The 24,720-nt window shown below is 39.6% G+C and overlaps 1 protein-coding gene across 2 annotated transcripts in view; it reads left to right on the top strand.

The window, feature by feature from the left end:
* LOC126249749 (uncharacterized) overlaps positions 1-10,792 on the top strand; it is a 535,036-nt gene extending 524,244 nt beyond the window's left edge. The window contains exon 13 of one of the 2 annotated variants that reach the window (XM_049951429.1): positions 9,548-10,792. In XM_049951429.1, coding sequence (XP_049807386.1) covers positions 9,548-10,232 — 685 coding nt within the window. In that variant the 3' untranslated portion in view covers positions 10,233-10,792. The remainder of the gene's footprint in view (positions 1-9,547) is intronic. The other variant, XM_049951430.1, reaches the window with a different exon arrangement.
* The last annotated feature ends 13,928 nt before the right edge of the window (positions 10,793-24,720 follow it).

Raw genomic sequence — 24,720 nt, 5'->3', positions numbered from 1 at the left:
CATATTCGCCGGGAAAACCTACGAACACACATTAAATTCCTCTACGGGGAGCAAGTGCTACAGCAAGTCAAGAAGCTCGATAAGCTTCGAAGCAAGAAATAACGCCTTCTGAGTGCACTTGCCTTTTTGAAAAGATACCGTGACATCTGCATTGTGCCAACTTTTTCCAAGATTGTACATCACATCCAGATGTCAGCAGCGAACCGAATTACCAGAAGAATCACCCTGGCCATAGTGCGCGAACGGATCAGGGACACACGTCGCCAGCTTGACACTGTAGGACGCAAACTCTTTGCCCTACATCTAGAACTCCAAGCAGAGCGGGCACAACGAAATGCATCTATAAAACAGTCTTCAGAATTCAACCGACCAGCATCAAGACTGACAAAACAAGAGACTAAACGAACCATCATGGATCTTACAGGGAAAATCACCGATGACGCTGGGTTGTATGTCCTTGAGAAACGCGTAAACTTCGCCCAGTAGCACTACCTGACGCAGAAATCATCAGCGAAGTGGACGAAGTTGCCTCCACTCTACACCCAATACGGTGGAGGAGATACGTTGGGAAACGTGCCGTACTCCCGCCAGGTCCGCGACGCCGAGGCATAACATCTCCAGACGGGAAAAAGCCGTGCTTCGTTCAATAAAAGACAAAATGTACAAACTGCTAGACGACGCCGGTTAAAAGATGACAGCTATGGATTCAACTAACCGGATGCAGCGCAAGATGGCTGAACTTCTCTGAAGTACTTTTGCAAAAGAGAAAACTAAGAATCTTCGGCCATGCGCTGCCGCACCACCTAGGCTCAACGGGCTTCCAGAGGTACACAAAGAGGGCATATCCCTGAGACCAATAGTGAGTACAATAGTAGCGCCGACGTACCAGCTTGCGAAACAGCAACTCATGGACAATGTTAATCGTAAAAGTACCGCGGCATGGTGTCACTTTCAGGACTCCATTATCCTTTACAGCAGCTAATGGACATGACATCCTTTTCCCAGATATCTTCCTTATGGATTCCGATACTGCACTGGCGGAAGTTGACCTATTAATGGACTTCAGAAACTCGTGCCATGACTGCTTATTGCTCTCCTTCACTGTCTGTCGGGCTTTTGCTCTCGCTAACCGAAAGGCTCGTAGGTTCTCTGCTCTTGGACGACGCGTGAACCTGTGCAGCGCTATCCACCTGTCCCGTATAGCCCAACGAAATTGATCGTTCCACCAAGGAACAGGTTGCCTTTTGTGACGGCCTGACGATCTAGGAATAGATGCATCAGTGGCAGCGTGGATGTGACGCTGTCCCTGTGCTCATGCACAGCCAGCTGACTATAAAAAGTCCAGTTCGCCTTAGATAGCAGCCACTTGGGTGGTTTTCCCTCAGGCTCGATTCGTTGTAAAAGGCAGTCAGTAATAGGAAAGTGGTCACTGGAATGAAGGTCGTCTGCTACACATTTGACAGGTTCTGCGAGAGGAGGAGAGCAAACCGTCAAATTAGTGGCGGAGAATGTCCCTGTTGCTGTGCAAAAATGTGGACGTATTCAGGAGAGATGTGGTTTCAGACCGTAATACACTTTCAAACAATCGTCCACTTGGGCAGGTGGGGAGGCAACAACATAGAATATTATGGGTATTAAAATCCCCTAAGAGAACAAACGGTGGCGGAAGCTGGTCGATCAGCTCGGAAAGTGCCTCATCATCCATTGGTGCTGTGGCAGAACGTAGATGGAACACTTAAATGTGACTTGCAGAATATCCATGTAGATGTAGATGTAGAAGGTTACCTGAAAGGACACAAAATTCACTGTGACAGCAACTACCTTCAGTGTGGTGATTAGGGTTGCAGGGAAGGAGCAAAGTGTGTCATGGACGAACACTTTCACTCCTCCCTGAGCTCTATCTCCAAGAACGTCATCTTCTCGATATAGACGATAACCCGTAAACACAGGGGTATCGGATTCCTTGGAATGTGTTTTTTGAAGACACGCACTCACTGGTCTGGTCTGTATGAGGAACTTTAGTTCATCCACGCGAACTCGAAAAGCATTTAAATTCCACTGCAGGATATCCATTATCTACTGGGAAAGTTTGTCTTTCCTTTCTCTTTACACTTTAAGTAACTGGGGGTGGACTACTAGGACTAGATGGCTCGTCGATTGGAACCACATACGTTGCCAAGTCGTCAATAGCAGCAGTAGCAGTTGGTTTGACTGCTGGTGCTTTACGTACTGTTCCACCGGACTTTGACTTGGTCTTTGTCGTAGCTTTCCCTTGTTGGGCTCAAACACGGGAAGGTCCCTGAATGAGTGTACCAGTAGGTGCCAGTGGGACGATTGCTGTTGGGGCAGTGGCTCCACATTGTCAGTGTGAGAAGTTTGTGTAACTGAGTCTGTGTTACTAGAGCCTGGCAGTTGGCATGTGCAGCAACAGGAGGCATATGACACGTGACGTTTAAGTTCTTGAATTTTCTTTTCGTCCCTATTCAAGACTGGATGTGAGTTACAGCAATTAACGCACACTGATGGAGATGAGCATTCCACACCTGGTTCATGAGCTGCTTGACCAAAGTTCCCTCAAGTATCATGACCATTACATGCAATGTAGTATGAGTAAATCTTTGGCACTTGAAACACCGCATGGGATTTGGAAAAAAAGGGTGAACTGCTAAGTGTAAGAAACCTGCCTTAATGTAGCTGGGCAGGTCTTGCGTATTGAAAGTTAAAATGAATGTAGTTGGTGTTTGAAGCTTCCCATTCACTCTCTTCTTCACATTTTGTACTTCCATAACACCTTCCCCCTGCAAGACACTGACGTCCTCATGCATGAGGTCTTCACATATTACCACCCCGCAGCTGGAATTTGAGGTCTTATGCAGTTCAACAGTCATAGGGTATTCACCCAATGCAGTTGCTTTCAGAAGTCTTGGTAGTTTCCCTGAAGTGGCCGTTTCAATCAACATATACCATTACGAAGCCTTTTTATCTTCTTCAGACAACTCGTAACACCATCTAAACCTTTCTGGATGTAGAATGGGGACACAGCAAAGGTGCCCTTAGCTCTTTTAACCATCACAAAACCACTTTGACACACCTGTGCCCTGGTTACTGTAATTGACTCTGCATTTATGAGGAATATGCTCAGGAGACGTACCCTTACAGCGTCTCTTGTTGGGATGGGTAATAGTGCTCACCAGTGCCCCACCTGATCCACTGGGAGCAGTTTTTTTTAAGAATTAAGAGGTGCCATGGGCGTCCCATGAGCAGCTAGGGAACGGATGTCCACCCAGCACAGCCCCAGTTGCCTGGGTAAGCCTTGTGCAACTGAGGTGCGGCAGGTTCTCCATAGGTCGCCCGCTTATGGAAGTTTTGCCTCAACAGCCATGCATCCCATCAGCGCACTGCACATCTTAGGATTGAGGGTTTTTTTTACAGAGGCTTCTTCCATGCTCGCCACTCAGGTAGTTAAGCCAAGATCCCTGGCCCCAGTGACACACGACATTCCACCGCCGCGCCACACGGTGGTCGTTGAAGCCTGCCCAGAGCTTACTGTGATAGAGAACTGGCGGCGCTCACCAGTCTCCATCTCGGGGAACCCGGGTTCGCCAAGCCCTTACTCAGCAAATTAATGCCAAGCCCCTGAGGGCCCTGTTTCAATTTGTGCCGATTAAAACAACCTCTGCAGTCTGTCGCTTCATTGTTAAATTGCAACTAGTTTGGCAACCTCCCTATCTCAGTCAGCTCACACAGGAACGTAATTATGACCAAAGGTATAATCTTCCACGAGGGCGCTATACTTCAAACGGATGATGATTACATGCTAATTTGGAATTGCGGGACGTTCATTTTATCTGCCATGTCCAACGAGGCCCTAATGATAGCAAAATATACTCAGATTTTTTTTTGGGAGGGAGAGGAAGGCTTTGACGTGACTTATTACTGTATGAAATTCAGATTATGGTTTACCGCCGTGATGAAAGCCTTTTATACCACCTGCGATGACGTGCTTCAACTGTATGAAAGTTGGTCATACATCATCCAGTTGAATGAATGAACATTTTTGTGGAGCTTACCGATGACCACTGTTTGGGAATTCCCCTGCGTACAGCTGCCTTACTGCACCAGTTCACATCTACATCTACATTTATACTCCGCAAGCCACCCAACGGTGTGTGGCGGAGGGCACTTTACGTGCCACTGTCATTACCTCCCTTTCCTGTTCCACTCGCGTATGGTTCGCGGGAAGAACGACTGTCTGAAAGCCTCCGTGCGCGCTCTAATCTCTCTAATTTTACATTCGTGATCTCCTCGGGAGGTATAAGTAGGGGGAAGCAATACATTCGATACCTCATCCAGAAACGCACCCTCTCGAAACCTGGCGAGCAAGCTACACCGCGATGCAGAGCGCCTCTCTTGCAGAGTCTGCCACTTGAGTGTATTAAACATCTCCGTAACGCTATCACGGTTACCAAATAACCCTGTGAGGAAACGCGCCGCTCTTCTTTGGATCTTCTCTATCTCCTCCGTCAACCCGATCTGGTGCATGTTTTATGTGGGGGGGGGGGGGGGGGTTGAGCCAAACTGTCTGCAGATTAAACTCAAGGCCTTGAGCAACTCTCAGTTGCTATGAAGATCACTGATCCTAATCATCAACCTGCAATATCACAAAATGGGAACATGAGAACCAGAAGTTCAAGATCTTAAATCATTTAATGTGTAAGACTTGGAGAAAATCTGTTTCGGTCAGAAATTTCAGTGTCTACCTGGTTGCAGTTTATCAGTTCCAGCTTTTGCTTATCTACTCCCAAGCAAGCCTTCGACTATGTCACGCTCATGAACTCTCACGTGGTGCATGCCTCATGCACAAATTGAACTGGACTTTTCTCTTTGCCCAAACCATGTAATAAACTCCTTAGTTTCTCACCAATTGTTCCCCTCAGTCCTCAGTGAGTACGTCAATTCAGATAGCACTGTACTGATCACTCAAGAGTTGAAGACTGGACAGGCTATCCCTTTACAAATGTGAGTACCAGCGACCATCATTCCCTGACTTATGGATACACTATGTTTACAGCAGAACCGGTGGCAATAATGTGTACCCTTTGCTACACCCATAGTGAATCACATGATTCTTTCCTGAAATGCAGACTCCACGTGCAGCCTGCAAACTATAGTCCGCTGTCATTCCCAGCAGTTATTGATAACGCAAACACAATATATCGTCTTAGACCTCTGCCACAACAGGAAGATGATAGTCTACTTCTGGTTCCCCAGTTAAACTGAAATACTGGGGAATGAAATAACCAATCAGCTTTTCAAAGAAGCTATGAGGAAGGATGATCTAGAAATAACGATACCCGGATCTGACATGCGAACAACAGTATATCGTCAACTCTCAGTGCCTGCCCCATATGAAGCGTTGGTAAAACCCCTGACATTCCAACTCAATTTTAATATTACGCTGTGTCTTAATTTCTTCTTAAAATATTTGTGTGCTTCTCCTATTAGACAGCTTGTGAACTATACTGACATGGTACAGTGAGCAGGAGTGCCTTTTCAGGCTGGGCTGCACCTTCCAGCACATGCCGAGCTGCAGTGGGCCTCAAATTGCTCCCAGCTGATGTCTACATTACCCAATTTTCTTTTACCTCCGACTCTTATTCTTAACATATCTTGCGGCTGTCCTACATCAATTTTTACACCCTTTTTTGTGGTTTAAAAATGAGTGGCTCAATCCTATGTTTTGGATACCCCAGTATGGACCAAAGATCATACTAGTTTGTTCCCTTACAATCACATAATACCTCCATCCACAAAATATAAGAACAAACCATTCAGTATAAAGTGGTGTACAAGTTCAAATCTAGAAACACTGGCTGATAAATTGGGTAACATTGAATTTAGCGAATATATGATTATGTTTGGGATAATATAGACCATATATTGGTTGGGTAAAATGTTTTATGTGGGGGGGGGGGGGGGGGTGAGCCAAACTGTCTGCAGATTAAACTCAAGGCCTTGAGCAAAGTATGGAGAATCTACATTGTATTCAAGTCAGAGTTCAATACCAAAGCAAAGTTGACAACGCAATACAACTACGGTGTGCAACTGAAAGTTTCATAGTTATATGTTACAGTGAGAGTTTTCTTTGGAATCCTGCTCATGAGTGCTACTGGCAATCCTTGCTGACACTGTCTATAGCTTCAGTTACTACGTCACTGTCTGTTGAAAACTCGGCTGATCCTGTCGCTTCCAAAATTCTTCAGCTGATGAAAAGAGGGAATGAAAATAGAAAGGAGCTAGAGTCTAATGTCCCAGTTAGCAGAGATTATGCATTAGCTCAACTGAGCTATGAAGAGAGAAGAAATCAACTGTAAACTTGCAGAATTCATCTCGTCATTTGCCTGAAGTCAGAGGGAAAATAACATTAAATTTAAACGTTTTGCTTGGGTATGTATCTGCACTATCTCCGAAAAACATACCCGTTTCCATGTTGTTGTTGTTGTTGTGGTGGTGGTGGTGGTGGTGGTCTTCAGTCCAAAGACTGGTTTGATGCAGCTCTCCATGCTACTGTATCCTGTCCAAGTCTCTTCATCTCCGAGTAATTATTGCACCCTACATCCTCCTTAATCTGTTTAGTGTATTCATCTTTTGCCCTCCACGCTTCCCTCCAGTACTAAATTGGTGATCTCTTGATGCCTTGGAACGTGTCCTGCCAACAGAACCCTTCTTCTAGTCATGCTGTGTCGCAAATTCCTCTTCTCCCAAATTATATTCAGTACCTCCACACTAGTTACATGATCTCCCATCTAATCTTCAGCATTTCAAATGCTTCTATTTTCTTCTTGTCTAAACTATTTATCGTCTGTGTTTCACATCCATTCATGGCTGCACACCATACAAATACTTTCAGAAAAGCCTCCCTGACACTTAAATGTATACCCGAAGTTAACAAATTTCTCTTCTTCAGAAACGCTTTCCTTACCATTGCCCGTCTACGTTTTATATCCTGCCAGATAGCAAAACTCATCTACTACTTTAAGAGTCTCATTTCCTAATCTAATTCCATCATCATAGCCTGATTTAATTCGACTAAATTTCATTATTCTCGTATTGCATTTGTAGATATTCACCTTAGAGCCTCCTTTGAAGACACTGTCCATTCCGTTCAACTGTTCTTCTAGGACCTTTGCTTTCTCTGACAGGATTACAATGTCATCAGCAAACATCAAGATTTTTTTTTCTTCTCCATGGATTTTAATTCCTACTCGGAATTTTTCTTTTAGGTTTCCTTTACTGCTTGTTCGATATAAGGACTGAATAACACCGGTGATTGGCTACAACCCTGTCTTAACCCCTCGCAACCATTTCTTCCCTTTCGTGCCCCTCGACTACTAAAATTGCCTTCTGGTTTATGTACATATTATGAATAGCCTTTCGTTCCCAGTGTTTTAAGCCTGCCACCTTCATAATTTGAATGATAGTATTCCAGTCAACATTGTCAAAAGCGATCTCGACGTCTCAAAATTCTATAAACTTAGGTTTGCCTTTCCTTAACCTTGCTTCTAAGATAAGTCGTAGGGTCAGTATTGCCTCGCGTGTTCCTACATTTCTGCGGAATCCAAACTGATCTTCCCTGAGGTCGGCTTCTACCAGTTTTTTTCCATTCATGTGTACAGAATTGGCATTAGTATTTTGCAGCCGTGACTTATTAAACTGACAGTTCATTAATTTTCACACCTGTCAGCACCTGCTTTTTTGGAATTGGAACTACTATATTCTTCCTGAAGTCTGAGGGTATTTCACCTGTCTCAAACATCCTGCCCACGAAATGGAAAAGTTTGGTCATGGCTGGCTCTCCCAAGGCTACCAGTAAATCTAACGGAATGTCGTCTAGCCCTGGGCCCTTGTTTCTACTTATATCTTTCAGTGCTCTGTCAAATTCTTCACGCTGTACCATATCTCCCATCTCATCTTCATTTACGTCCTCTTCCATTTCCATAATATTGTTCTCAAGTACATCACCCTTGTATAGACCCTCTATATACTCCTTCCACCTTTCAGCTTTCTCTTCTTTGCTTCGGACTGGTTTACCATTTGAGCTCTTGATATTCATACAGATGGTTCTCTTTTCTCCAAAGGTTTCTTTAATTTTCCTGTAGGCAATATCTATCTTACCCTACTGATACATGCATCTACATCCTCACATTTGTCCTTTAGCCATCCCTGTTTAGCCATTTTGCACTTCTTGTCGATCTCATTTTTGAGACGCCTGTACTCCTTTTTGCCTGCTTCATTTACTGCAGTTTTATATTTTCTCCTTTCATCAATTAAATTCAGTATCTCTTCTGTTACCCAAGGATTTCTACTAGCCCTCGTCTTTTTACCTACTTGATCCTCTTCTGCCTTCACTATTTCATCTGTCAAAGCTACCAGTTCTTCTTCTACTGCATTCCTTTCCCCTGTTTTTGTCAATCGTTCCCTAATGCTTCCTCGGAAACTCTCAGCAACCTCTGGTTCTTTCAGTTTATCCAGATCTCATCTCCTTAAATTCCTACCTTTTTGCAGTTTCTTCAGTTTTAATCTATAGTTCATAACCAATAAATTGTGGTCAGAGTCCACATTTGCCCCTGGAAATCCATTCCATAATTATTTTGAACTCAGTAAGTGAACGTCCTCCAAGAATCAAAGAACAACTGGACCACCAGTTCATCACAGATAAGCCCTGGGAGACCCCTCGCGTGCTCTGTTCTAGATTCCAGCCCAACCCGCATATTTTCACTGCTCCTTCATTTATTTTATGAGCTCTGACATTAATATGGCTTTCAATGTCTCAATTTTATCACTCCTACAGACTTACATAATTCAATCAAATTTCTGGTTGATGTCGCTTACTGCAGATGAACAATCTCTCGTTGAGGGACTGATGACCTCACTGTCTAATCCCTTTCCCACAACAAACCAACCAACCAGGAACTGCACTAAAAAATGTAGAGCTCTAAAGAATAGCCTAATTGGTTTACAATATGCATTTTGCTTCCTGCAACGAATCATATACGAATATTATGGGACTGTACTGTTTCTTTGGTTTTGCTACCAGTGTCTAGACTGATCTTTTAGATGAGATACTTCCTTCAGTAATGTTGCAATATTTTGAGTTGCAAATGCACCAGTCAACACATCTAAGACTATCATTTTTTGAATTAAAAAAAAAACAAATACGAACTTCAGAATCCCTTGGTAAAGACAATAGTAAAACTTAAAACACTACTTAACCGAACTAGTCAGTATTTAATACTTCAATATGAAGCAGCCTCCTTCCTCAATCATCTCTAAAACGTAAATAATAGCAGAAATTAGCTTCTTGTGAATACAGCTTGTACAGATGAAAAATATTTTTAGTACTTCATTAAATCAAATGCATTTTTAAAAAGCCTTAAAATGAATTTATCACTATCTTCATATTAATTTTAAAACCAAAATACTTGGTTTATAGTTGATACGTACTAACGAAAAATTACTTTAATTATTTTTTGCATTGTGTGTGCAGGTGCTACGTTGGAACCTTCAGTACAAATCAGTGGAGACCATGCAGTGAACGCTATTTACCATATCCCAGCCATGGTTCCAGACATGACTACGGACCACCACAGTACTGGCCAGTTGCATACTTGCATAAAGAATCACCACCAAATGCCACATCAAGTTACACATCATTGCCGTTTGAGTCAGGTTTTCATAACTATGTGGATGACAGACAGTTGCATGCTAAAAATGTAGATAAATTCAGGAATGATAATTACAGCAGAAGGCCTTATAACTCAAAGGATCAAGGACATGTATCTCTTAAAACACAGTCTGATATCACAGCTGCAGTAGCGTCCATAATTAAAAGCAAAGGTAGTTCTTCAAACTCCTCTCTTGGTGATACAAACATTATACCCTCTTTCGATGTAGTTGAAGATACAGAGGCAATGTCTGATGCCGGAACAGTAGTTAAGGATACTGGCAGAAATTCTTATCAGAAAGAAAGAATAAGAGAACCGGGAACTATCATCAAGCTTCAACCACGCTATGTTCATGAAACTGATAACAATAATAATGGAAGACTTGTCAGGACCTGGCAGTGGCGAACAGCAGACATTAAAACTGCACCACAGCCGACAAAGATAGAGCTCAGAGAACCATTTATGAATGATACAACTCTCACACATGTCCGAGATAACAAACAGTAGTGTCTAAAAATTCTCAACTACCTACAGGCAATAAAAAACATAATCAAACCAAATTTAATAACTGATGGTAATTTTTTGCGCATCCCTGAACGACATCCGTTGTGTTGCTGTAGACACAATTTATTTGACATCAAGTTCAACATTTATCTGCATTAAAGTAATACCTTGAGGTGTCTGGAAAGTGGACTGTTTCTGTGTGATTCACTAATTAATATTTTTTCATTGATTGTGAATGTAAAACAAGTACAGTCTTTTGTACTGTGTAAACTGGTAGTATGAACTTTTCGTGTTAAACATAACATGGAAAATTATGGATACACAAAGTGTGAATTTGTTCCAGCATGTGATTCTACTTGCAATATAAGATTATTCGAGGTACTCAAAGTGCAGCATTAGATTACACAGAATTATCTGCTTGTACTATTAATTTGAGAATGCTTAACAGTGTGTTGTTGAATAATATGACATTTTTGTATATGTTCATGCATTTCAACAAACAAGAAATGTCTTCAAAATTAAAGAATTTTGTTTTTATTTTACTGTGTATTTATGAATATGTGTACTAAATAAGAGATTTTTAATAAAAAAATAATTTATTAATTTGAAGAAAAATCGAGTTTTGAAATGTGATACAATAATTATTTATTATTTGAACTTGTTACTGCTATGGGTGAGTGAGTGAGTGACTGAGTGAGTGAGAGACAGAGGTAGAGAGACAGAGAGAGAGAGAAAGAAAGAAAGAAAGAAAGAGAGAGAGAGAGAGAGAGAGAGAGAGAAGAGGTGAAAATTACAATACATTATGATGGATTAAGGTATAGACACTGGGAGGCATAAAATTTCTCTCATGCAGCAATAGACACAGTAATAAACAAGTAAGATACATCAGATTTGACTACTGCCAGTTATTAACCATTTATTAAGAAAGACTGGAATATTTTAGCTCACTCTGAAGACACCAGCAGGGGAAGTCAAACCTATTTCCCTCTTCCCTTCTGCATACATCTGATATAGTTAAAGTAAGATTATAATAACAAACATTTATTTATTTACATGTTCTGTGAAATAAATATTTTTCTGATAGAAGAAATCTCAAAATTCATTTGTGAATACGTTTGCTTTGTTTTAATTTTTACTTAGCACTACCTTAATGCACATCAGCTATTTCTTTGAGGTATGCAATACAAACAATTTTTATATTAAAATTTCCATAAATTAATCTCCCACAGCAGTTCAAATCAGAAAAGAAACAGTATGATGAAACAGCAGTTTTTATCATTTATTTTTAACTACTGAGACACTTATCATAGCCTCAAGCCTTTCTTACTTTCAGCTGTTTTATGAGAATGGAAACAGATTTAGAATAATTCAGTTAACTCTGTCAATAGTTTCTTCCTTTTCTTGTTATGTAGCAATAGGTGACAATGATAAGAATATTAGAGGTACTGTAGTGCATCCAGTTTGAAATCTTAAAAATTATTCATTGTCTTAGAACAGCACAGTCACAGAGAACTGAAACTATGTTTAATGGGATGCAGTTCCGCCATTGCTGAATATCAGTGTGCTGATCAGTCACAGTTTAAGAGCCAGTCAAATTTCTCCAACTCATGAAGGTAATTGCTCAGCTATGCTGAATTTCATATCAGTTGCTATGTTGAAATTATCAGTTCTGTTGACACAAATGTACAATTAAATTTCTGTTTAACAAATTTTATTTATTTCTTCTGATCACATGAACTTGGTCTGTTTATTTCTACTACTGCTAAAAGGGAAGTGTATCATGATACTGATTAAATCTGTGATGCAACTGAGTGTTGTATTAGATGATGAAACAATCTTTGTTGACAGCTCTACTTTAACAACTAATTGGGTATGGTATATAATGATTGAGGATCCCTCTCATAATGAAATAACAATGATGACAATGGTGATGATGACATCTACATTACCTGTGAAACTGTTCTGTTTAGCTGACTTCTTAAAGTACTCATATGGATAGACTCCTGTTCAAATGGATAATCTGGAATACCATGCCATCATAAAATTCTTTTTCCTGTACTCTATGCTGCCAATGGAAATTCATTTACAGTTGATAAAGATTTATAAGGAGCTTGAGACTATTTTCAACATTTACAAAATGGGCACATTGATTGTACATACTTCCACTGAAGATGATTGGTATTAAGGATTTCTCGGAACTGCAACCACTTATGAAAAATAATTAATTAATTAAATTGTGGTACTGTATAATCTTTTATTTTTAATAGAGACATTGGCAATAACAATGTAATAACTAAAGAACTGGCTCTTCAGAATCTGAAAGATAGAACAGAGGTCTGTCCAACACTGTCAAAGAACATGAACTGGACTGAACCGAATCAAGAGAAATATTTCAGGAACTGTAGATGCATAAGTTGCTAAAATGAAATAAGAGGTTTTATGGTATTTCTCCAATCTTCCAAATTCCTTTCTTTCTATAATACACTAACAATTACTTTAGAGTAAAAGATTGAAGTGGGATCATGTGACAAGTTTGGCTCTAAACATTGTGTCATTTATAAAATTTTACATAATTTATCATGTAAATATGCACTGGGTTGGACACAGAAAAGTATTTCAGATAAATAAATAAATAAATAATTGCTCTGATAAGCAGACTCAAGACTTCCAGTGATCAGGCAATATGAATCTTTCCCTGAATTGCCACATGTCCACTGTGTACTTTGCTCTGTTGAGACTAAGACAAAACAAATAAATGTATACAAACCCAAACATCTGCATACTCCTTTTATATCTCCACCTTTTAATCATCCAAATAGTTCAAGCAAACACATTCATGTCTGCAATTTAACCCTTATTTATGAACATCTATCTAAATTTTCAGTTTATTATTTAAATGACCCAATTTATATGACCAATCCTAGTAATAATTCTTCTCCAAAGCACCAAACTTAACACCAGGTGTCACAGAAACAGTCATATAAATAAAGAAACACTCTATCTGCAGCTAACCCTCTTGCACATACTGTGATATGCTGTGACTACTTCATTTTTAGTTTTCTGTTGCCATGTAGACAGACTATGACACTTTCATACCCATTGTACACCTTGCATCACACAATATACATGCAAGCTTTGTTATACTTACTGACTACCAAAATTGCTTATTACTGTACAAATACGAAAAACGTTTACACTTTATACATTATATAACAATTACACTCATGTCTTCATTCCACCTGCAAACATGCAGTCTCCTTTCTACTGCTTATTCTCTTTTAAACCTCATGTTCCTTCTGCCATCTCTATCACCAAATTCAGCAATCCTGTCTTTCACTGTTACGTTACATATATATTTGCAGATAAAATCCATCCCTGATTTGATGTTCATGATTAAACCATGAATTACAAAACAACATTCATTGAAACTGTGATCATTGATTTTGAAATCCAACAAAATTAGTCTCTTAATTGGCTTGCTACATACTCTAGTTGGTGTTATAATTTTTACTTCAGCTACTGGTAATTCCACCAACTCCTTACATCTAATTACTTGCCAGAATGATTCTGATATTGCAGATATATCTTAATCCAATAATGCTACATCTTCCATTCTTACCTCTTTATCATCAATTATTGACTGAACCTTTTGCTACTTAATTCAGTTTTCCCCTGTAAATCAGTCTGACTTCCTCCTCCTCTCACACTTCTATTTTTGTATCTCCTTCAAATAATTCATTAAGCATATTTACAATATCCTGCTCCCCCATGGCATCTTTGAATTTCAGTTGATCCCATTCCCCTGGTAGCGAACCTTTACGAAACCTAGCATAAGACACTGAGTCATTTACATTACAGTCAGGTTCCCCTTTTTCCAACCAATTACAACTAACATACTCACACAGACTCATGTGTTCATTATTCAGGGAAACATGTTTTGGTTGTGTTATCAGGGCAACACTTAATAGCAACATCAGTCACTTTCACAATTTTCCTCATTATTTAATGATCCACTTACATCTATCGCTTCCTCACAATTACTGCTACTGCTATTTATACTTTCACCCCTTGAATCCATTTCCACTTCTGCTTTTGCCTCTGATGAAACTAATGTGTCTTTCAGATATTTCAAAAATTTGGATTGAACTCAGTCCAACATTTTTTTCAATATCTGCTCTCTGAGCTACCTTATTTTGATCAAATATTTCTTTAATATGAAAACTGAATTTATCATCATTACACATGCTGTTATTCTGTTTATTATAGTGATTACTCCTTTTCTTATTACGATATTGTATCCTCATCTTGTCACATTCATTTCTTGTCCTACTGTATCCCTGTCTGGTCCTATTCCTTGCCTTTTTACTGGCCTCCCTGTGGACCATACTATCACTGAGACCTCACCTACTTTCCTGACTGTCTACCTTGAAAATTGATAGCATGTGGACTTTCTTTTTTACCCCTTTCCATCTCATCGTCTCTTCTCTGATCAAAATTCTCTCTCATTACGCCAAAGTTTCTATTATCTTCCATCTGTCCGTTCCTCCAGCTTCTGCCTTCATTACTCTAGCCAAACTGCTCATCCTTCCACCTATTACCACTGTTTCCACTAAAAGTATTATAATTTTCTCTACTTGACTCCTACCATTTTCTCTCTTCTCGCTGTACATCTGTCTAACACAAAGCCCCATACATAATTTCAATAAAGGTGTGAAATTCTTCCACAGTGTCTGTTGTTCTATGAATAAGTACCCATTTTAGGGATTCAGGTAGCCTTCCTTTCAAAGTTGAAATTTCAGTTAGCACACCCAGTGGTCTATTCAGACGAATCAATTTATCCGGCTCCCTAACACAAAATTCCCTCATATTTTTATTTGCACTTCTGTAGCTTGACCCACTGAAAAAATTATTTTGCAATCTCGGCTGCTTTTTTTCTAATTATTTTGTAGTCAACAAATTGTTCAGTATTTCGATTTACCTGGGTGTGAGCCCTCCTTCTAACAGCCTTTTTACAAATTTAATCTTAGCAACCTCATTCACACCATTTAAAAATTATCTTTACATGCAGCCAAGAAATCCACTGCACGATATCAGTTTTCTCCAGCAAAGGGTCTTGAATGAAATCTCTGCCCTAGAGGATATCCTGCCATTGAGTTACCTTGTGCTGCTGCGTTATTAAAAGTTTTTCAAATTGTTTATCTCCAATTTTAATTCTACTATTAACACTTTTCTGACATTCAGAAATTTCTACCTTCACGGATTTTAACTTGGCATCTGTACGCCTTTCATAAAGTTTCCACATAGGTTCTCATGCCTCAATATACTCTTGAGAACACTTTTCAGTGTCCCCATGTTAGCAACTAATCCTTTCTCCACCTTTGACCCTCTGCACGACTAACCTAGCAACTTAACAGCACTTTCACATTTACTTTCAGTGTCTCTGAATGTGGCTTCCAATCGATCAAGTTTTTCGCCTACTTTACTTATTTTGCCCACAAGCTTTCAATTCCTCAATATTTTTTTTCAAAGACTGTTTTAACACACCCTTTAATTCAGATTCCATACTCCTCATTCCTGTTTCCATCTTTTCAAATTTCTTGATAAACTTCATTTCCATATCCCCTAAGTTTTTACCATTATCAATGTACCCAAGACTGCTATTAAGTGATATTCGAATGTCTACTGATCTCTTATAACTATCTCTTCATTTTGCGTACCAGTGCTACTAGCATTACTCTCAGTACTCTCTGATTCACAGCCACTTAACGAGCTCTCCACTTCATTGCACATTGCTAGCGATTCGAAATAAACAATAAAATATGCAACTACTGCTGTTACATACTAAGGGGCTCCGGAACGCCCTATACTTGCAATGTTAAAATAACGCTTATAAGTTACATCTTTCCTCACAAAGTATTTGAGGTAGGAAGTTGAACTTTTTACAGATTATTTATTGGAATATGGGCTACAACTTAACACAGGGATTTTACAAAATTTTAGTTCAGTTATTAAAGATGATTTTTTTTCAATTGTAATGAAAATTCGCATTTTTTTGTAATTTTTTATACATATTCAAAAATATACAGTTTTTTGGAAAAAGGCTGTGTTAAATTATGCAGAAGGTACTGTGTAACATTTACTGAAAGTTTGAAACAAATATGTTTGGAAGATCCTTAGAAAACATGTAATTAGTATGAGAAAATAAAAGTTTTGGGAATCGAGCGACAAAGATTGGATTAACTTTTTAGTGCATTCCAGGTCCATAGGATGGATTATCTTCATCCTCTGCAAACTCCTCCTCCAGCTTCCTCTTGTTCCTCCTCCTGTTTACTCTTGCTTGTATTTCTAGACTCTTTACAGCCCTGTCTGCAGCCCGAAGGCGTTCCTTGTCTAAAGCAAGCATCGCTCGTACCATGTTAGAACCTATCTTCATTCCCATATTTCTAAATACCTTGCACCTTACAATGTTGCCATCATTGAAAGTCGCAACAGCATCATACACACCAAAGTGAAGTGTTTCTATTCCAACAAATACAGTCTTGGGGATTCTCGACCATATAACACTATTTACACTTTCATTGGGGTTTTGAGTTTTTCCGTGAATACACTTTTTCAACAGTTCAGGTGCTGCTAAGTCTCTGAAAATAGGTTTTATACTTTATCTCACATCACTAAAATGTACCTGATGAACACGGACGTTAATAATAACACCATTTGACAGCAGATTAACAGCGCCACAGTGGGTCACGCCCATGTAGAACACATTTCAAAAAAAATTTAAAAATAGTTGTAGTCTTCGAAATTGAATAAATTACATATCTATTAAAAGGTAATAGTCTGCAGATTCAGAAAACGCAAAAAAGTAAAAATTGAACTTTTCATGATTTTGAGCCTTTCCGGAGCCCCTTAAGTTAAATATCTCACTTGCTGCTGCAGAGCAATGCGCTGCGGAGGTCTATGCTTAGGATCGACGTTTGTGACGTGGAGACGCTGTAGCTCAGACTCGGCATCGCGTGGACAACGCGGCACGAAGACATCGATCGGCACGGAGACACTGTGACTCAGAGGAGGTGGCGTTGGAAAACAACAGACGCAGTGGTCTGCAGGCAGCGGGACGGAATTGGCAACGGTGAAACACAACGCAGATGCTGCGGTTTCGGCAGGTGTCAGCATAGACACATGCGATGGCTGCAATGCAGTCATAATAGCACGATCATGGCAGCCCAGCAAAGAAACTAACGCTGGGAGGCAGCAGAATTTACTCAGCTGCCCCAGTGACATCTGTAGTGTGGCGAGACGGCAGAGGCGTAGCGTTGAGGGACTGGGAGGGGGAGGGGTTCATTGTACCAGATGGCACAGGGGGGGGGGTATTTACTTTGGCGGCTGGACTTGCAAGGATGTAAGGTTAAGTGTTCAAGTTTCTTTTTATTTGTCAACCTTTGTAGGATAATGGGCTCTTTGGTCTGCTTGCCCTTCATTCCCCTATTTGTTGTGGGACCTCTATTACTGCATGAGGGACCTTTATTTTATGCCAGATTTCTGTCTGTTCTGATGTCTTTGATATGTCTAGTATCAGGCCTCATTGCCTCAGTTTTGTCTAGTCAGTTTTGCGTCTTCATTCTGATTAGTTAGTCTGTCATTTGAATGCTCCATTTGTTGTGCATGCTATGTATTCTCGTTCATCTTTGGGCTTTGAGTGTTTTGCGGAGATTTTTTTTTATTGGATTAGTTGTAGGTTCTTTAAGTTGGATCTACTGGCTGTGTCCCAGAAGGAACAGCCATACAACATTATCGGCACAGTAGTCGCTTGATAAACATATAAGTGCTACTAAGCCCATAAACTGATTTTGTTAGCTTTTCTCGTTTCGCTGTTATACGCTTCATGTATGTCAACTTTTTGACAAGCACGACACCAAGATACCTAGTTTGATGAGTCCAATATATTTCTTCTTCACTGATTACCAGTTTTCTGTCTAGTACTAGTCGTCGGCGACTGAAGAGAGTAACTTTTAGTTTCCAGGAAGTCAATATTGATCTTGTTATAAGCTGCCAAGAACGTCTAGTTGATGATTAAATATATGGCAGTGTTGGGTAGTCTGCTGCTAGATATGAGCATTGTGTCATCTGCAAGCTATGCTAATAGTATGTTCTGTAGTTTTGGGAGATCATTCACATATATGGCGAACACGACGGCCCAAAGAGCCGAGCCTTGCGGAATTCCTTCGATTTGTGTCTTGCCGTCCAATCTTTTTCCATCGACTTGTACATAAAATCTTCTGTTCATTAAAAAGCTGTCAATGATTTTTATATAGCACTCCGGTAGGTTTGTATTGTCATTAAGTTTTGTGAGTAATTGGTCTCTGCACATTACGGAACGCTTTTTCTGTATCACGGAATATGGCACATGTGTAGTTTGGATATTCATATTGTAAGCTAGGTATTCCGATATACGTAGGAGTTATAGCCCTGCAGAAAGTTTGGCTCTTTCAGGACTTTGCCTAGAATTAGTGCTACATTTGCCGTTCTCTATTTGGAGGAGTAATATTCATTAATTAAACAACTGTTAGCAATACTAGCGGCGTCCGTGGCAGATATTTGACATAGACGTTAATTATGCCGTCAGGTCTAGCTACTGACTTGGTATTCTCGATGATTCGTTTCAGCTCATGTGGTGTGGACAGCTGTAGCTTGTCTCTGCTTTTGGCGTTGCGTATTATGATGGCTGATTCTGCTGTTCCATTGTCATGAACTTGGTCATTTTGGAAATCTTTTGTATTAATAATGTTTTGTTCTTCGGACTTGAGGTTTATAATTCGGTCTTTTCCAAGGGATCAAACGTGTGTCTATTGTTGTTCAGTAGAGCTCTTTTTGATTGCCGTGGTTTTCGAATGGTGCGGATAAGTTGCCATTCATCTCGCTATCGTTGTGTAGGGTTGACATTCGATATTCCCACAGTCCAGAGCGCCATTTCGTGGCTCTTCTAGTCAGTTCTCATGACAACTGCCTCATTTCTCTTCTGTAAGCTAGGTTAAAGGTTCGTTGAGTCTATTTATCTAAACGTTTAGGATCCTGGAATGTGGGCTGAAATGCTTCATAGTATGGATTCTAAAAGTTGTTATTATTGAAACTTGCCTGGCTGCTCTTTTGATTTTCTATGATAGTGTCTCAGTTGTTTGCTCAACAGGTTCCGCTGTGGTGACGTTTACTGTTAATGTAATATTGTTATTTAGCCAACGTTGGAATTTACCCCAATCCATTGTTTTTGTTAGTCTCATTGGTGGATCTATTGCTCGTGAAATACGACGAAGAATCGGTTTGTGATCTGACGTCAAATCATTGGTGTTTCTTAAGCTGAGGTGTGGGCTGATGTTGTTGACGATTAGTATTTCTAACTCATTTGCTCCATGGTTCTGTGTGATGGGTGTACATGTTGGTTATTCTGGTCCAGTAGTTATTACTTGGAGTCGTTCTTCAAACCCGTGAAGTTGCCTTCCTCGTACATTCTCTTAACGTGAGTTCCATGCTGTGTTCTTCACATTTACATCTCCGCAAAGCAAGATTTTGTCGAAACGATACAATAGTGTGATAAAATCATCGTCTTCAAGGTAGATATTTGGCCACAAGTAGGCAGCTATCAACAAAATTTTCTCATTAGATGTTTCTATAGTTATTGCTGTTACTTCTAGGGACGTTAGCTGCGGAATAGTTTCATAGTTTTGTGTGAGTGAGGACCGCAAAAATATTGTGATATCTACTGCTCCCCTGTTAGGTCTGTCACTGTGGTACCCAGTTTTGTTTCCAATTCTGAATCCCTGGGCTGGACTTAGGTGAGTTTCTGATGCGAACATAACATCGACTTTATGGCATTGAGTCAAATCTGTGACTTCTAGTTTCTAATTCTTGACGCCATTGTATAACCAAATGTGAGGTGTTTTTTTCAGTTGAGGCGTATGATCCATTACTCGTCGGAGAAGATCGTCATTATACCTTCTATCAAAACTAGACTCTTTGAGAAAAGGTCAGTTGAATTGTTGAACTGTCTTGCTAGGTCTCTTATTGTAGCTATGGCTCTGAGCACTAAGGGACTTAACATCTATGGTCATCAGTCCCCTAGAACTTAGAACTACTTAAACCTAACTAACCTAAGGACATCACACAACACCCAGTCATCACGAGGCAATTGTAGCTATGAATTTGCGTCTGTTAAAGAGGGAAACAACAGATCCCATGTTGAAGAATGCTTTTAAAATTTCTGATGGTCCCAGGGATTATTCAGATTGTTGGTTTTGTCTTTCTTCATCCCTTTTCTTATGACATCGCTGACTTTTCTTCGCTGTTGGGTTATGTCCTGGTTTAAATAGTTGTTGGGATTTCCAGTGGATGTTGTTAGTGTTGGGTATACTGCTGTAGGCTGGGGTTGTCGCTTCTTTGTTGTTTCAGGTGTTAGCTAGTATGATTTGACTGCTTTCTGATATTCCTCGCATCTACTCGAGGAAGCTCGATGTCCTGATTGATAGCAGTTCGCACATTTAGGCGGTTAGATGCGAGGAATTCTGCAGTTCTTAGAATGGTGATTGTCTCCACATCTGACATATCTAGTCGGCATTGTACGTTAAAATACTGTTTGAAAGACTTCTGACAGCGCTTGCATTGGGCAGGCTCAGTCTTTGATTTGTCATTTTCTGCTTTTGCTCTTTATTAAACATTCATTTAATATCATGTACTGCGTAGTCTGATGTCCTTTGGGAAATGAGGCCTAGTACGTAGGTTGTGGAATGAGCTTTTTCGTGTGCCTGTCTCGTCTCTAGAATTGATGGACACATGTGACACTGAATTTAAGTCTCTTCAGTTCCTCATGAAGTTCCTCTTCCATAACTTCCTCAGGTATCGATTTGATAACATGTTCTCTACTTGTTGCCAGTTGGTAGGCATATAATGGCATCTTTATCTCTTGAAAGAACTGGATTGCAGCTCTCTAATCATATAGGGAGTCACAGTAGTATTTAATTTGGTTACTTTTATGTATTTATTTCGCAGGTCCAGTTGTTTTCTGTTTGAATGCAGCGTAAAGTTCAGTGTATTTTCCTGAGTAATTGAGCGTTATCTGTGGAATTTTGGCTTTTGTCAAAAGTGACTGTCAGTAGATGAAGTGGATGGACCTGGTTGAGTTTCTGCTGTGTTCGTATCTGTGGTTTGAAGCGGTTCAAATTTATTTGGTGTTGGTATTCGTTTGGTTTTCTTGCTAGCCGATGGCATTTCCAAGAATTGTTTCCATTTTCTGTCGCTTTTGGTTTGACGAGCAGTCTTAAATGGCTGTTCGGTCCCTGGTTAGTCGTCTTGGACTTCCATAGATTGTGAATGTTCAGTGTCTGCGTTGTTGATATGCAAACTTGTCGATATAACATGCAGAAGTGTGCTACTTGAACTCACCGTTTTTGTCATGCGATTTGGATTCAAGAGACCCCGAACGACATTTCTAACCTTCATATACAATATTACTGTGGGCGCAAGTCGTCCACAAAATACATTTATTTGCAAAAACTAGATAGCTGGTTGTAAAATGTGGAACCCCAAGGTCGCCAAGCATAAATCAAGTGCTGCACACAACCAACCTTTTAGTAAACAGAAGAAGTTGGAAGCAAGTCTTAGACAGACTATTGATAAAAAAAGAGCAAGATGTAGTGGTAAAAGAAATTAAAAATGGCATGGAATTCTAACCAGAATGTTTGACATAGTAAGATTCCTGGGAAAACAATGTTTGGCGTAACTCCGTCACAGGGAAGATGACACCAGCGCAAATAGAGGTAACTTTTTGGAATTGGTGAAACAAAGAAAAAAACAGTCGAAGGTATTTAATAATTTACACAACGAAATTCTGTCTCGAAATCTTGCAGAAAACCTAAAGAGGTTCTGGTCATACATAAAGCACACCAGTGGCAAGACGCAATCAATACCGTCACTGCGCAATAACAACGGTGAAGTCACTGATGACAGTGACGCTAAAGCATAGTTAATAAACACGGTTTTCGGAAATTCCTTCACCAAAGAAGACGAAGCAAATATTCCTGAATTTTAATCAAGAATAACTGCCCAGATGAGAAACATAGAAGTAGATATCCTCAGTGTAACAAAGCAGCTTAAATCACTTAATAAAGCCAAGGCCTCCGATCCAGATTGTATACCAGTCAGGTTCCTCTCAGAATATGCTGGTACAATAGTTCCATATTTAGCAATTATATACAACCGCTCGCTCACAGAAAGATCCGTACCTAAAGACTGGAAAATTGTTCAAGTCACACCAATACCCAGAAATGGAAGTAGGAGTAATTCGCTGAGTTACAGACCCATATCAATAACGTCGATTTGCAGTAGGGTTTTGGAACATATACTGTATTCGATCATTATGAAGTACCTCGAAGAAAACGATTTATTGACACATAGTCAGCACGGATTCAGAAAATATCGTTCTTGCAATACACAACTAGCTCTTTATACTGATGAAGTACGTGGAGTGAAAGACGCCCAAAATTATTTGCGAACAGAGGGACTTCATGTAGATCAATCCACTCAGAAAATAAGCGCCTTACAGACGGTGTTGGAAGAGAAACGAGAGGAGTTCCCAGACGGGGCTTTAAATTACGCTAAAAGTTTGTGTGAAGAATTTGCATCTCTATTGAGCCTCCAAGTCGAATTTGGAGGATCCACATTTCTGGCAACGGAAGCAGAGATGCCAGCTTTTCGCACGAAGACGATTTAAAACCATAAATTTTTCTTCATTCAATAGAGCAACTGCTGAAATTCGAGAAAGGTTACACCACCTCCATAATTTGGCCGAAGACCAGTGACAGAGAAGAGTTTAAGCTTGAATGCGTGCGACTACGAGCTTTCGTAGCTACAACAGACTATAAAAAAGTTACTGGTCCTGGCATACTTCGTTTATTAAGGTTCAATTTTGAGGCCAAACTTCAAAAAGAGTAACCTAATATAGTTTTAATGCAGGGTTATATTTCTCACAGTTGCCGGAAGTAATACCAGGTGTGAGAGAAGGTTCTGTAAATTGAAACCGATTAAAAATAATTTAAAGTCTGCGATATCCACGTTAGGATTGACAAGAGGAGCTATTTTGGCAACCGAACACGAGGTACAAATTGACATCAGCGAATATATTAAAGTGTTTGTGTTGCAAAAAGCATACACAATAAAATTTGACAGAGTATGTGTGCTCTGGGGTCTAGTAGTTTATCCTGATTTTGAAATGTGTATTCCTTGAACTTTTGTAATCAATGAGTAATTTCTAGGTGTTTCAATTTCTTCTGAAGAAGATAATTTTGTAAGTATAGAAACCTAGGTCAAGCGTTGCAATAAATTGTGTTACGCAACTGGTTGGCTGATTCTTTCACCCTTTCCCAAAATGTCTCTTTACAATTGCTGTTGACAACCATGTTCAAGATTTTAAAATAGTGACAGAGTATCAAAATCTTTTTTGTTTTCTTTTTCTTTTAAGTTCTTGGCCTACATTTTATCGCTAATTTAAGGTAAGTTAGTGCGTCTGTGAACGTCGAGATATTTTGTTTATCATGAACATGTTTTGAGTGAGTACTGTATTGCAGATTCATTTGTGAATACGTTCAAGGGTTTACGAAGTGAGGTCTTACATCATCATGACACTTGCCCTTTCTATAATGGAAAACACGAAGACACTTATAGATTTGCCAGGAAATTGAAAGGTGTGACTATGACGTTTCTTTCAGACAAACATGTGTTCAAGTTACCCTTATATTTTTTGTTACTCTATAAACACTTCCTACTTCTGAATATATAAATTAAATAGAAGCCAGATCGCGTGAAATTCATTCTTGAGTCAAAATGTTGTATAAACAGGAGAATATTTTCATGGCGTTTTCACTGAGGTTGTGTAAGTTATGTACTCAGTTTAATTAACAAAAGAGTAGGGGACTTTCACACCGTAAAATGGATTTGCGGAGTGCAGACTGGAAAGATGCATACAACAGACTTGGTGACAATGAAAAATGTAATGTATTCTCTAAGACAGCCTACAGTTCCCTACACAAGCGTTCCAAAATAAGTTTAATAAATTTCATTCCGTTTTAAAATCTTGAACATGGCTGTCAACAGCAATTGTAAAGAGACATTTTGGGAACGGATGAAAGAATATGCCAACCAGTTGCGTAACACAATTTATTGCAAAAAATTATCTTCTTCAGAAGAAATTGAAACACCTAGAAATTACTCATTGATTAGAAAAGTTCAAGGAAAACACATTTCAAATTCAGGATAAACTACTAGACCCCAGAGCACACATACTCTTGTTACATAGTGTTGAAAAAGGTGCTTTAGAATAAAGCCGTTCGGCTCTTGTCAAGTAAAAGTTCACGTCAGAATAAATGAAATAACAACTCATGGCCATCAAATGAAACCAAACTGATCTTCACAGATAACTCTTGTGAACTAACTAGCGTACTAGGCTCGT

This window comes from Schistocerca nitens, chromosome 3, assembly GCF_023898315.1.
Source record: "Schistocerca nitens isolate TAMUIC-IGC-003100 chromosome 3, iqSchNite1.1, whole genome shotgun sequence".
NCBI classification, from domain to species: Eukaryota; Metazoa; Arthropoda; class Insecta; order Orthoptera; family Acrididae; genus Schistocerca; species Schistocerca nitens.
The sequence above is the reverse complement of the archived record's forward strand: the minus strand, read 5'-3'. Positions and strand labels throughout refer to the sequence as shown.